The sequence below is a fragment of the Otolemur garnettii genome, unplaced genomic scaffold (assembly GCF_000181295.1).
Source record: "Otolemur garnettii isolate 467f Iridium unplaced genomic scaffold, OtoGar3 scaffold00037, whole genome shotgun sequence".
In the NCBI taxonomy this organism is placed as follows: domain Eukaryota; kingdom Metazoa; phylum Chordata; class Mammalia; order Primates; family Galagidae; genus Otolemur; species Otolemur garnettii.
Genome location: NW_003852432.1, coordinates 6229635 through 6243390, shown reverse-complemented (window position 1 = coordinate 6243390; position 13756 = coordinate 6229635). Strand labels below are relative to the sequence as shown.

Genomic DNA, 13756 nt, shown 5'->3' with positions numbered 1-13756 from the left:
TTCCAGCTGGTCCAGATCATTCAGCTTGCTACCTTTATAGGAGCTACATTCCTTAAGAGTCGAGTTGTTTTGGCTGAGAGCTCATGATCTTTCGGAGGTATTGAGAATGCGATGATAGGGAAGACCCTACCTGTGTCCCCTGCAGGAAGTTTGAGGGGCTTCCTTTGGGACAGAGAATCAATACTGACAATCTCCTGTTACTACCAACCCATTTGGCAACTCCTATGGACAGGGATTCACCTTTAATCTATTTCATTCAAAGCAGCAGCACTTGGCCACATGGAAGGCAGAAGCAGTCTCCTTGGGCTGTACATCAGGCCTGGGAGTTTGGATACACAGGAACGGTGACTGTCTGAGGGTGGGTCAGCCCATTCTTGTTTTCATTGTCTCACTGCAGCAGAAGTGCTGCCCTGTCTTAATATTATTTCCAGACGCTGGTGACCTGGCTTACTGCTAACAACTCTTACCCAACAAAGGGGAAGGTATTGATTGTCCTCAGGCATTGCAGGGGAGCATCAAGAGCAGAATGTACAAGCTTCTCTCCCTCCACTTTCCCTCTCACTGTATGGTGTTCTGGGCTCGTGTAATCCATCCACCAGGCAGATTAGTAAGACTGGAAGCTACATGTCTGTAGGTTGACAACTGAAGGGAACTGACACTGTTTTTTGGATGGCAGCTGGAAGGAGAAGGAGAGCTTGGGTAGAGCATGATTTTTAGGGTGACACCATGGTTATAGACGGCAGAGAAGGATCAACAAAGAAGACAGAGTACAAGTCAAGAGAGAAAGAAAAGACACACGATAAAATAAAATCCATCCAGAAAGAGACAGGCAGAATTGGGTTCAATACCTCTGGAGTGTGAGTTGGCTTTGAAGAGGGAGGTGCCTCTCCCCTGATATGCGTGGGTAAGGATACTCAGGGGTTTGTAGGGGTAGAGCTAGAGAGCTGAGGCTTATCATGCTCACAGGTCTTTAAAAAAGCAACTTCCCTCACATACTCTATACTGTATGTGTTGTTTGTTTGTCTGTTTGTTTAGAGACAGAGTCTCACTCTGTTGCCCTGGGTAGAGTGCCATGCCATCACTGTAGCTCACAACAGCCTCAGACTCCTGGGCTCCAGAGATCCTTTCGCCTCAATTTTTCTACTTTTAGTAGAGACTCTAGCTCAGGCTGGTCTCCAACTCATGAGCTTAAGCAATCTGCCTGCTTCGGCCTCCCAGAGTGCTAGGATTACAGGTGTGAGCCACCACACCAGGCTGTATGTGTCCTTTAAAGGTCAAGTTGCTATGATAGCCTGACTTGGAAAGAGAACATTGTTCAAGACCAAATCGAGTGTTCATTTTTATACATGGGATTAGCTATGGCCATTGCTGATTGAGATTGTCCTTATCATTTATAGCTCACACACAAAAAATAAGTCAATTAAGTGAGAAAAAGGAAGGACCGTGTGAGTGACTCACTAACAGTTACTGCGGATCAAGGAAAGGTGCCCCCTGTTTGGGTCACAGAACACTTCTGCACTGGCACAAGTCATTGGGCACCTGTGAGATTAATTTCAGTTTAAGGGCTAGAAGGCCCAAAGCAGGGAGCAGCAGGACAGTGCGGGCAGCGGTTGTTCTACGTAGCACACACTATTATTGTCCTAGAATTAAACTCAGATAAACCAGGGAGGGTGATAAAGCAACGTGGACTCAGACCCAATTTTAGAGGGGAGAGAGCAAAGTGTCAGAAAGCATCTTTAGGGTTTCTCTGGGGTTGACAGAGCCCTTGTCCTTTTCTTTGGTCACTAATCTGTGTGTAAATAGTGAGCGCAGAGGCCCCAGGAGAGCGCCCAGCAAGGCTCTCATGGTGCCTCCAGAGCACTCATGTTCTCATCGGACTTTTCACTTGGTTTGTCACGTGAGTGTTCAAGGTCCTACTGGGTAACTGCATAACATCGACTTCTCTGTATTAATCAAGCTGAAGGTACACACAGGCTTTAAAGCCCATTAGGAGCAAATAAAGTGTTCATGTGTCCCTTCTAGTCCATAGTCCCACAGCCTCTGCTTATTTTGTCCCCAAACATCCCTTCTTAATACATAGGAATTAATCTAATCTGTCAGTACTGGGAAGTGCTAACTAATTAGCATGCAAACGCATTATACAGCATGGACTTGTTTTTCTTGGGTGGTTAGTGAGGTTGTAGAGAAGCACTGGGGCAATTAAGCAGCTAGTTGTCTCCATTCATTCCAGATCTGATACGGAAAAGGCCAAAGTGAATTAGTATTACTTACATGGTATTTAGAAATGAATACATTCCCCATACTTTTTTGCACATACATTAAATACAACAGAAGTATAACTGAGTGGTCAAGAAGTAGCTTTAAAGATGCCTAACTCAACGCACTGATAAGAAAATATTGATAAGGACTAGTTTATAATTAATATTCCAATTGTATCACATTAGATGATGGAATTAAAGTATTTAATGGCTATCAGAAAAAAACTTCCTAGGCAGTTTAAATAGTTTATTGACTATCTGAAAAATACCTACATCTTTTCTTTATATATAGCACAAAAACAAATTTCAATTTGTTACCTGTCCAGATGATCACAAATACTAAACCAGTGTAGTTCAAGCAATGAGTATTTTCAACACATACGCATACTGATTTATAAATTAAAGCCACTAATAACGGATTTATGATTTTCTTAAGTATTCTAAACAGATATTTTATTCTCTTCAGTTTACAGCAAAATGACTCTTTATTATCTGTCAATTTATCCCTAATCAGCCAGTGACTTAGAAGCAAAAATGGCCACAGAAGTTTTTACTTTCAAGCCCATGTCCCACCATCGAAGCCACATTGTCTAAAATGCTGAACGGAAAATTCTTAGATTCTTTCTAAGATGAGGGCTTAGTTTCTTTTAAGACAGAAATCACATTTTGCAAAGTGTTGTCAGTGCCTTTGGAAAGTGAAATTTCAAGTCTATTTTTTAGATTTCAGAAACTTCAGTTCTTAGAACCCTGTAATCCTCAAAAAACATTTAAATGTATTTTGTAAGGCAACACATAAAATTTTCTGAGAGGAAATTATCTTAGAAATATTAGTAAGAGGCTGAATGTGGTGGGTTGTGCCTATAATCCTAGCACTTTGGGAGGCTGAGGTGGGAGGATTGCTTATGACCAGGCGTTCAAGTCAGCCTGAACAAGAGTGAGACTCCTGTCTCTACAAAAAATAGATAACTTAGCCAGACATGGTAGTCCTTGTGCACCTGTGGTCTCAGCTCCTCTGGAAGGCGAGGAGGATCATGTGAGCCCAGGAGTTTGGGGGTGCAGTGAGTTATAAGCATTGAGCTCTAGCCTTGGCAACAGAGCAAGACCCTAATCTCCAAAAAAAAAAAAAAAAAAAAGAGGGACGAACCTCCCCCCCTGCCACACAACCAAAAAACCTGGAAATATTAGTAAGAAATCATTTACAACTAACAAAAAATTATTTCACCAACTCCCCAGGTTTTTCATATGCATTTAGCTTCCAGACACACAAGTTCTTAAGCAGAATGGATTTTATTTACTTATTATTTATCACTGTCATCTGACAGTGGAGTGCTAAATTAAAATGCCATCCACAGGACATGCATATCCTAATGACGTAAGAACTTAAGCTTCTTGTCTCAAAGAAAGTTAGTGCCATGGCCCTCTGGGAAAGCATCTCGACCTAGTTCAACTGAGACTGAAAATAAGTGCACTGGGGGTTAGACTCAGGAACTTGGCAACCGGAGGCCCGAGAAAGATCCTCACTCCACAAAGACTGCCTGTTCACTGCATGCTGCCTTTTGTTCTGGGCACCACCACATTTCTAGATTCCCAGTAAAGTTGAGCACCAAGTCTTTGTAAACGATCCATGTCATGCAAGCTCTAAGGACCAGCCTCCCCTTTATCTTAAGTCACAATTTGATACCCAGTTTTCAGGAGAAAGCAGGAACTATTATTAGAAACATGATTGCTGCTCTTACCTATAAAAAATTCTTGGAAATAACTGAGTCTTCTTTAAAAATCATACCTAGTTTGCATCAACAAGGGATGTGACTTAAAAAGAAAACACAATTAGGAAAATGAAGTTTCAGTGTCACTTTTGGATCCTAGATCGTAAATACAAAGGATCTAGGTCTCACTATGACATAAGTGGTTAATGATAAAATGAAAACAAAGATGGACATTAATCAAATTGTAACAGTTTAAATCAAAGATTTCTTAACTGGTATTAAAAAGAAAGCCACTTTAACTAAGTGGTGGAATTTCATAACCCCCAAGTTATAATGAATTGCTTTGTAGAAATTTCAAGTTCTCAAAATAAACTATCTGTTCTAATGAAACCTGCAAATAATACCCAAGAAGGGAAGAAGATATTTAGAGAGAGAGGTCATTTGTTTGACGTAATCCATTACAAAATTGTAACATCCTTTTATTCTCACAAATTTGTGCTACCTAGGGAGAATTGGAAGAATTTCCAAGTATGGAAGAGAGCTATGAGTCACCACTGGACAGCATGTGGGACTATAAAACCCCCCAAACCCGGGAGATTCCTGCATATTGCTAATGCACTGCTGTTTCTCACTTCCCCTCCTGTGAGAAGGGTATAAGTTATGGCTTATTTTTCCCCATCTGACTATTCTTTAGTGGTTAGTTTTACCCTAGTGTTAATTGTTCAGTGACAGGTATGAATGACCTTTTGCAAGCTACCTTATCAGTTTAAGGATGTTCCTTCTGCTGTAAGTAGCCTGATAACTCCCTGTGCCATAAACCCGTTTGTCTATATGGCACAGGGAGTTACCAGGCTACTTACAGCAGAAGGAACATTCATACACAGCCAGTTTTCTCCTCACTGTGGGCATAGCAGTTGTTAGAATACCAACTTCCCCGCCCTCATGCAGCTAACATTCTAGGACAATAAGCAGGATGAATGAACTCTATGGTGTGTTAGATCATAATAAGCTCTGGAGGAAAAAAAAGTAAAGCAAGGATTGGGGTGAAACATTCTGGGTTGAAGGCAGGGTTTGCAAACTGTAATCACTTTCAACATCTGATACTGTGAGATGGGTGGGGAAAAATAAACAAAAAGATTTTAGCTGAGTGCAAACTTAACTAGGCAAGCTTGTCTAGGAGAAAGATAGAGGGATGTAAAAAGAGCAATAGATAGATACTGGGCTCTATCCTCCTACTTACTAGCCATGTTACTACAGACATGGATGTAATATATGTGTAAACACTCTTGTTCAGTTTCCTGGAAAAGGAATAATAATGATACCATTTATTATAAAGGTTTGTTATAAGGAAAAAATAATTTATACATATAAAGTGCTTAGAGTAGTGGCTGGTACGTAAGTATTTGCTCTTCTTATTAAATAACTTATTATTTTTGTGAAAAGTAGCCCTGTTATAAATATCAACACTTGGCTTTTGTGATACAACTGCATGATTATCATAGAAGATCATCACTTTCCATCAGACAGTCCTGGAGGCAGGGCAGCCAGGGAAAGGAATAAGAAATGCTTTCTGGTATCTGAGAGACTCAGACACGAATCCCTGGTCTGTTGAATTTTAATGGCAGCAGCAGGACCTTGTCGAGGTTACGTTTTTCTGAAGTCTGAGTAACCTCTTCCGCATAAGCCATTTTGTACAGTTGTTTCAATAACTAATGAAGCAGTGTAAATAGAAAATTTCTGGGGCACATAGGCAGTCAACAGGTAACAAAATTTTGACTAGTTCTGGGCAGAATGCTCCTCTTCTAGAGGTTATAAGCAAACAGGAAAATGATTACGCTGCTAAAGAGACTCGTGAAGTCCTGTCAAGCATTTGAGTCTTGCACACTCAACTGAGATTCTCATTTTCACTTGCTTTTAAAACGCCCTCCCCCCACCTCCAAGAACATTTACTTGGTAACCCTGCTAGGCTAACTTGCTCTCCAATGTAACTGAAGGAATATAGCCACACTTTTTAAAAACCCATCTCCTGTTACTTTAGAACAGTCCTCTATTGAGATTAGCTTTCCCTCCTATCCATGAAAATATCAGAGATTACACTGATGTTTCTCTTTTCTGTACAAGCACTTAATTTTAACAAAAGTATTTTTCCTTGAATTGCCAACCTGTACAGCTGAACAGTAGCATGGATGCTACAGAAGTGTGGAGGGAAGACGTCCGTCTGGTGGAGGTGAGGTAGACGGAGACAGCGGCAGCAGGGCACCTCCGTGGGGCCTCCGCCTCACGCTTCATGGAGGTGCACCGTGAGCCTTTCATATTTCACAGGGGAAGGAGCACGGCCCCTGTAGGTTCAGGATCACAACACCTGAGTCCAGTCCCAGCTGGCAGACTTATTTACTCCATGGCATTGTGAAAGCCACAAACAACCTTGGACTTTTTGTTTATAAACTATGATAAAAACTGTTTCCACAACAGCAATTTTGTGGGGTATACAACTGTTTGAAAAGTTTGTCGCAGAGCATGAGACTGCTGCCATTAACAATGGAATGTCATAGAGGTGATGATAATTGTCTCATTTTTTTTTCTAATTCTTTCTTTTCTTTCTTTCTTTTTTTTTTTTTTTAGAGACAGAGTTTCATTTTGTTGCCCTCAGTAGAGTGCCGTGGTGTCACATCTCACAGCAACCTCCAGCTCTTGGGCTTAGATGATTCTCTTGCCTCAGCCTCTTGAGTAGCTGGGACTACAGGTGTCTGCCACAATGCCCAGGTATTTTTTGTTGCAGTTTTGCCGGGGCTGGGTTTGAACCCGCCACCCTTGGTATATGGGGTTGGTGCCCTACTCACTGAGCCACAGGCATCACCCCTAATTCATTATTTTCTAAAGTACACTTAGCGATCATTGTAGGCAAGTTTTATTCCCATTTGATGGCTGTGAGTGCTTTGTTCCTGACATTTTCTGAGGTCAAATACTGGGCAATAATTGGAAAGGACTGGGCAAGGGAAGAGATAGAGCCCTTAGTGGAAGTCCTAAGTTAAAAACAAACAAACCAAAAAAGCCCAAGCCAACTTATCTACAATACCAGTGCAAACGAAATTTGACAAAAATGAAGTAATTGGGACCGGGAAGGTTCATCACTTGTCTCTTGCCCCAATGCTTCCAGAAGGAACTCAGTACTATCTCTGGCCTCTCTCCAAGGTACTAAGTACCTATTTTGTGTCAACCAGCAAAGTGCTCAAGGCTGGGGATACGAGAGTGAGCAAGACACTAAAGCCCCTGCCTGCAAGGAGCTGCGGAGAAGACAGGATAAACAGATAGTGGCACGTGTGTTGAATTAATCACAGTTGTGATAAGGGGTACAAGAAAAAAGTAATAAAACCTTTAAAAATTTCGTGACTCAAGAGAACGCTTTTCTAGGTATTTCCTGAGAGTGAGATTTCATAAGCTCTGTTCACCCCTATGATTTACAACTTTCCAAGTTAACAACTGCTTACTTTTTATCTAATAGCATTTATGTGTTTTGCTCTCATGCTATTTTCAAGAGTGAGAAAGACAGATGGTCCTCTTTTCTAGCCGTAAGAGTCCTTCAAATATTGGCAATAGCTTCCTAATAAGATCAGCGTCTATGCTTAAGCACAATGCAGAATATTAATACAGCCTTGGATTCTTTGCTTTGAATTCATATAAAAAATATTGCTGAACATTTACAGAGATTAATGGCCTAAACTTTCCCCACAAAGCATTCATTAGCAATAGTTCTGATAAAAAGCAAAGCATTTTCAGTATCTTAACCAAAATGATCTAATAAAAGCCCTGAAAAAGAGATCAGCTATTCATCAATTCAAGATATCACACCACCAACAGCAAAGGAAACAACAAAGTAAAATGGCAACCTGCAGAGTAGAAGAAAATACTTGCAAACCATATGTCTGAGAAAGGGTTAATACCCAAAATACATAAGTAACTCATACAGCTCAAGAGCAAAACTCCAAACAACCCAGTTTAAAGGTAGAGAAAGAAACTGACAAGGTATTCCTCGCATGAAGACACACAAACGGCCAACAGGCATATGAAAAAGTGCTCAACATCACCAATCTTTAGGGAAATGCAAATCAAAACCACAATCAGATATCATTTCACACCTGTTAGGATGGCTATTATAAAACAAAACAAAACGAAAGACAGCAAGTCAGGTGAAGATGTGGAGAAAAGAAAACTCCTGTATACTATTGGTGGGAATGAAAATCGGTGCAGATACTATGGAAAACGTGCAGAAGTTCCTGAAACAAGTACAAGTGAAACTGCTATAGGATTAAACAATCCTGCTTCTGGGTATACATGTACAGCCACAGGAACTGAAATCAAGATCTCAAAGAGATTATCGGTGCTCCCACATTCACTGTAGCACTATTCATGATAACCAGGACATGGAAGCACATTCAGTGTCCACAAATGGATATCTACACACATACACACATGTACACAGACACACAGTGGAGAGGGATGTGGCTGAGAGCGCAGGGACGGCTTCATGGCTGTGTATTTATCTCCAGATTTATCAATTGTATACATTAATTATGCATAGCTTTTTGTCTGTCAAACATATATCAATAAAGTGGTTTTGAAAATATCACACAACACATGGGGAATAAGAGCACATGCATGCAAAAATATTAATTACCTGTTTCCTTTTCTGCTGGGCCTAAAACATAAGAAAAGAAAATTTAGGAGAAGAGCAAACTCTCCCCATGTTGCTCACATGATGGAGACGGCCAACCACGCGAGGAAAAGCAGCCCACTGCTTAATTCTAACTCACATTTCATTTTGTTTTTGGTCTGGTACTAAGAGAAAAATGAAAGCACTTTTTTTTTTTTTTTTTTTTTTTTTTTTTTGGGTAAGATGAAAAATGGAGATGAGGGAAAGGAAAAGCCCAGAAGTTTTTTTCATCTAATGACCAGTTGGGTTTTTTTGAAAAGAGACTACTTGGCAGTCCCATCTGCGTGGAAGGCTTGATCCATTTTTCAGAATATTCTCACATTAGACTCGAATGTGACTGGAGAGAGAGGTGACTTCAGGAAGGCAAAAGGTGGGAATGTTCCCTGCTCACTTTTCATTTGGCCCCACTACTGGCGTTTCTCTAACACAAACGTGTTTTATTGCACAGAAACCAAAGGTTTCTTATCCACGTTGAAATAGATCCTATGACTATAAAATAGAGTTATAAATAGAAAAACATACTGCTTATCTTTTCTGTATTCTTGGAAAATGGCCAAGAATGTTAACTAAAAAAGAAGGAAAGAATTCTTACAGTTTTTTTGTATCCAAAAAACGTAACATTTATATAAAACAATGTAGGGTTAACAAAACAATGTTGTGTACAACCTCTTTGCCATATTTGAAAGGGTTTATTTATTATGTCTATTTTTATATCAATTCTTTACAACTGGGTTCAGAACACTCAAAACTCCCAAAACATTCATTATTTGAATGAATATTCAAAACTGAAAACCAACGTGTTTATCTTCCACTTTCCCCAAATGACTGAATGTTCTTAACACACCATGATATCATAATTAATGATGTTAAACTGGTAACGAAGGAGGTTTCATGTTGTTATTCTCGTGATATAATATTGGTTGCTATAGTGATGAGATGGCTTTTTTGTTAATCACTCAGGAGGTTGGTTATCGCATGCTTGTTAGAAAGGTTGACCAGATTTGGAGAGAAAAGAGGGAATAATAACAGAAACAATTATAATCAATCCTTTTCACTGGCTGAATTTTAAGTAAACTAATATCAACTAATTAATAATTGTCTAATTCATTACAATTTTATATTAAATGTTACTAACAATTTTTTAAAAGGATAGCATACTTTTTCTTTTCAGACATAATAATTATTGAACATCAACTGCAAACTCTTTTCTTCCTTTAGTTAATGCTACCTGTATTATTATTCAAGCTGGTTTTATAATTTGAGAAAAGAATTTGAGTCCTTTTTTTGTTATTTTTAATTACATAAATCAAAGGGCTATTGGGTAAAAGCTGATTTTGTGACTTTCCCTCAAATTCCAATCTACTTATTTCTAAACATTTAAAACATCAGCAAACTTAATGAATAAAGCCCGAAGAAAGAGGAAAAAAATGCACAGTCTTCTCATGAGACCTAATCTTTCAAATGCATCAATATATTGCAAGCAATTAAAAACTGCAGGTAGTTCTATCCATTTATTACAGCCCTCACAAAAATCAACAAGTTTCCGCCTTCTTTTTGAGTGACACTGCAGAAGAGAAAATAAAATTATGTAACACTACACTGTTACTGATCAGGAAAGAATCCACTGCCCATAGTTTAAATGTTAGACATACTTACAGTAATGTCAAAAAATACAACCCATGAAAACACCTTTTGGTTTCTTGAAAACTCAAAATAAGAACAAAAGACAACTTAAGCACGAATCCTGGGTCTTTCATTCAAGCAGAGTCCCAGGAGGCATATTAAAGCAATGAATAGGAAAAAGCTCTTCAGTTCCCCAGCTGAGATTTTAATGAGACATTTCCCTTTGCCACCGCACAGGATTGTTCAGGGAAGGAAAGGACTTCTCATAGAAAATGCAGTTAATAGGCATTGTCGGCTCTCGCTGCAAGTTTGGCAATTGCTCACTGCACTGACCTTCTATTTTGGCGTATTCTGTGAGCCGGGTGTAATTGATCAAGGCAGCTTTCTCCAGACACTTTCTGACCACTTTCTTCACCTCCTCTGCTGGTATGGGAGTGGCAATATCTTTCATTAAAACCTATCAAGAGAGGAAGCGGGGGTAGAGACAAAGGAAAAGAAAAGAGATACTGCATAAAATAAATACTAAAAACAAATTACACCAATTGTCCCGGACCTATTACTAGGAAGGGGGAAGTAGGGAGTCGGCCTTCATAACTGGGAATGTAATCCTCTAACCTTGGCTTCTCGCATCTGAACCTCATTTTGTGCCCATCAAAACCTCCAACAGACCAGGCCAACCATTCAGTGTGACTGTCACTTATCCTCGGGGGACCCTTAACACCACGAGAACAGCTGTTTCAGATCAGAATTATAGTTCCTGGGACAAGGAATCAGCAAAGTTTGTTTTGCACATCCCTTACTGAAAAGCCTTAAATCTTTTTGCAGTATATTTAAAAATAAACATGAAAATTCCATTAAGAATAAACATAATTTTTGAACTCTGAAATACTCAAGACCTCTACTCTCACTAATTAAACTTTAATGATTGTGATTTTCTGAATATACCATGGCAGATAATAAAAAGTGGGAGGAGTAAAACTCTTCGAGTGAAATGAATGCGTATAGAGCTGTCAAATGTTATTAAATAAAATACATGTAAAATTTCTGTGGTTTTCAAAAAATAACTGATTATTCTCCATTGCCTTTCGGAAATATGCTTTAGAATTTTTCTTTAAAAAGTTTTATTGCTGGGCAGGGAAAACCTATCATTATATCCAAAGTTCAAAATGTAGTGTATTTAAACATTTTTTATATTGATCCACTGATAATCCTTTTTAAAACTTTCTTAGGGGTAAAAGTGATCAAAATAAGTTTCATTATGGTTTAGTCAAATTTTTTTTCAGATACCATATTTGAAGGCAATTTTTCTAGCTTTGCTTATATTCAAATTACAAAATATATGGCAGAATGTTAATATAGAGAAAACAATGCTTTTGTAAGTGCTCTAACTATTCCATTAGTCTTTTGTTTTGAAAGGAAAATTCAAAGAACATGAAAACAACTCTTTCACAGGTTATCATTTCATTCCACTGCAGTCAGCCTCAGCATGAAGGATTTTATAATTTTAACTTATTTAATCATCATGTGTCAGTGATTCTTGACAATCTTTCTTTTCAGGCTACTCACTGACAACGTTTTAAAACTTTTGTTACATTTATTTCATACAAACTGCAAATTTTATTATTTAGAAAATTTCCTCCCCTATCAAATCCAATTGTTCTTAATTATTCTGACATATAATTGGCACTTTAATTAGAACTACACATTAGAATTTGCAGCCAGAAATATACTTCTGTGCACAGCAAAAAATAGACAAGCATTAAACACGCACTATTATATGTGATTATATCGAAAATTTGATGTTAAGATTAATTTTGTTCCAAATGTAGAACCATGAACTTGACTATTAGATTTCCCATGGTGACAAACTTTAAATGAAAGAAACAGCTGTTAAAATTAGAATGCATATATCTGCCATAGAGGCGAGTTTATGCTTCAAATCAGAAAATCGTCCCCACTACCTAGGAGCGAGGCAACTAATATGGAGTGGGGGGAACTACATCTTCATTGCTGGCAAAGTGCAGATACAGGGCTGGCAAATGCGAAAAGGGATATGCCATCCTCTGTTTTATGATTCCGCCCATGTTCTTCCAAATAGGAACTCCAAGAATTCACATGTAGATTGTTTTAGTTTTCTATGTCAGGCAGTAAAGAGACAGAAAAATGAAGAGATGGCCCTTCACATTTCTCTGTCAATTCAGCAAATGATGTGATGAATGACTATCACTGGAATGAAGGTCCCTGTTCATTCTGATACCTGCCAATGCAGGGCACAAGGGCGTCTCTGTTTTACTAACTCTTCCCTGCTGGGGTGAGGGAAGTGGCTCTGTTATAGAAATCAGAACACAGGCTGTCCTAGCTGTACCCATGATGGGATGCTGTTCCAAAAAATAGTGCAATCTTTGATGATTTTATATATCTTAGCGAACGGGATATAATCAATACTATGAAAAATCTGAGTTATGTGCAGTTTTCAATATTCTGCAAAATCTTCTAAAACGCAATTACTACCATAATATATCTATCACACAATGCACAATAATCAGGGATAAGACAGGGATCTAAAAATAAAATCGATCTGTAATCCGATCTCATTTTAATCATCAGTTCTAACCCTCATCCTCCAAGTTCTTAATCATGAAATAGAGATGTAATGTCTGAATAATGTCTTCTCTTTTTGCTTTTAACAATGATGCTAATGAACAACGTAATCTCTAAAATAAATTTGGCAGAAAAATAGACAAGAACAAGTATGTGAAGTCAATAGATCCAGATGAGGATAATCAAATTATGAGCTATAGATGATACCAAGACATTCTTTTAAATCCCGATAAGGAATAATTAACCATATCACTTAACCATTAGCATCCAGTTGGCATATGAGTAGATTGAGAGACACACGAATATACATAATACTTCTCCTTTAAACTTCAACTTTCATAAAAAACAGGAACAGAGCATATACTTTTATTAAAAAATTATTTGTTAACTGGATTTTAAATCCTGTGTGGTAGTTATTTTCTGGGGGTGGTGGTGGAAATGAATTCTCAGAATGTGTAAATTCATTTAAGGCAACACACAAATGGAAGTAAGTGAAATAAATTCTCAAACGAATTCTGAATGAGAAATGTTATGGTGGTGAATATTAAATGATAAACTCTTACAGGCATGAGGACTATGACAGGGATAATAAAAGACAACCAGGAAGTCTGCAGAGGAAATCATTCTTAACTGAAAAAAAAGATACTATAGGCAGTCCCCGAGTTAGAAACGTCTGACCGATGTATGACTCGCACTTATGAATGGAGCCTATTACAGGTAATAGGTGAAGGTACCTGTTCCACCTTACATACAAATTCAACTGAAGAACACATTTACAGAACCAGTCTCAGTCGTAATCCGGGGACTGCCTATATTTTATGACTAAAGTAGGAACAATTGAATACTATCAAAAGGAT

The 13756-nt window shown here is 38.4% G+C and overlaps 1 protein-coding gene across 3 annotated transcripts in view; it reads right to left on the bottom strand.

The window, feature by feature from the left end:
- CADPS2 (calcium dependent secretion activator 2) overlaps positions 1-13756 on the bottom strand; it is a 499168-nt gene that overhangs the window by 105219 nt on the left and 380193 nt on the right. For all 3 annotated transcript variants that reach the window (XM_003789780.2, XM_023513206.1, XM_023513207.1), the window contains exon 16: positions 10632-10755. In XM_003789780.2, coding sequence (XP_003789828.1) covers positions 10632-10755 — 124 coding nt within the window. The remainder of the gene's footprint in view (positions 1-10631; positions 10756-13756) is intronic.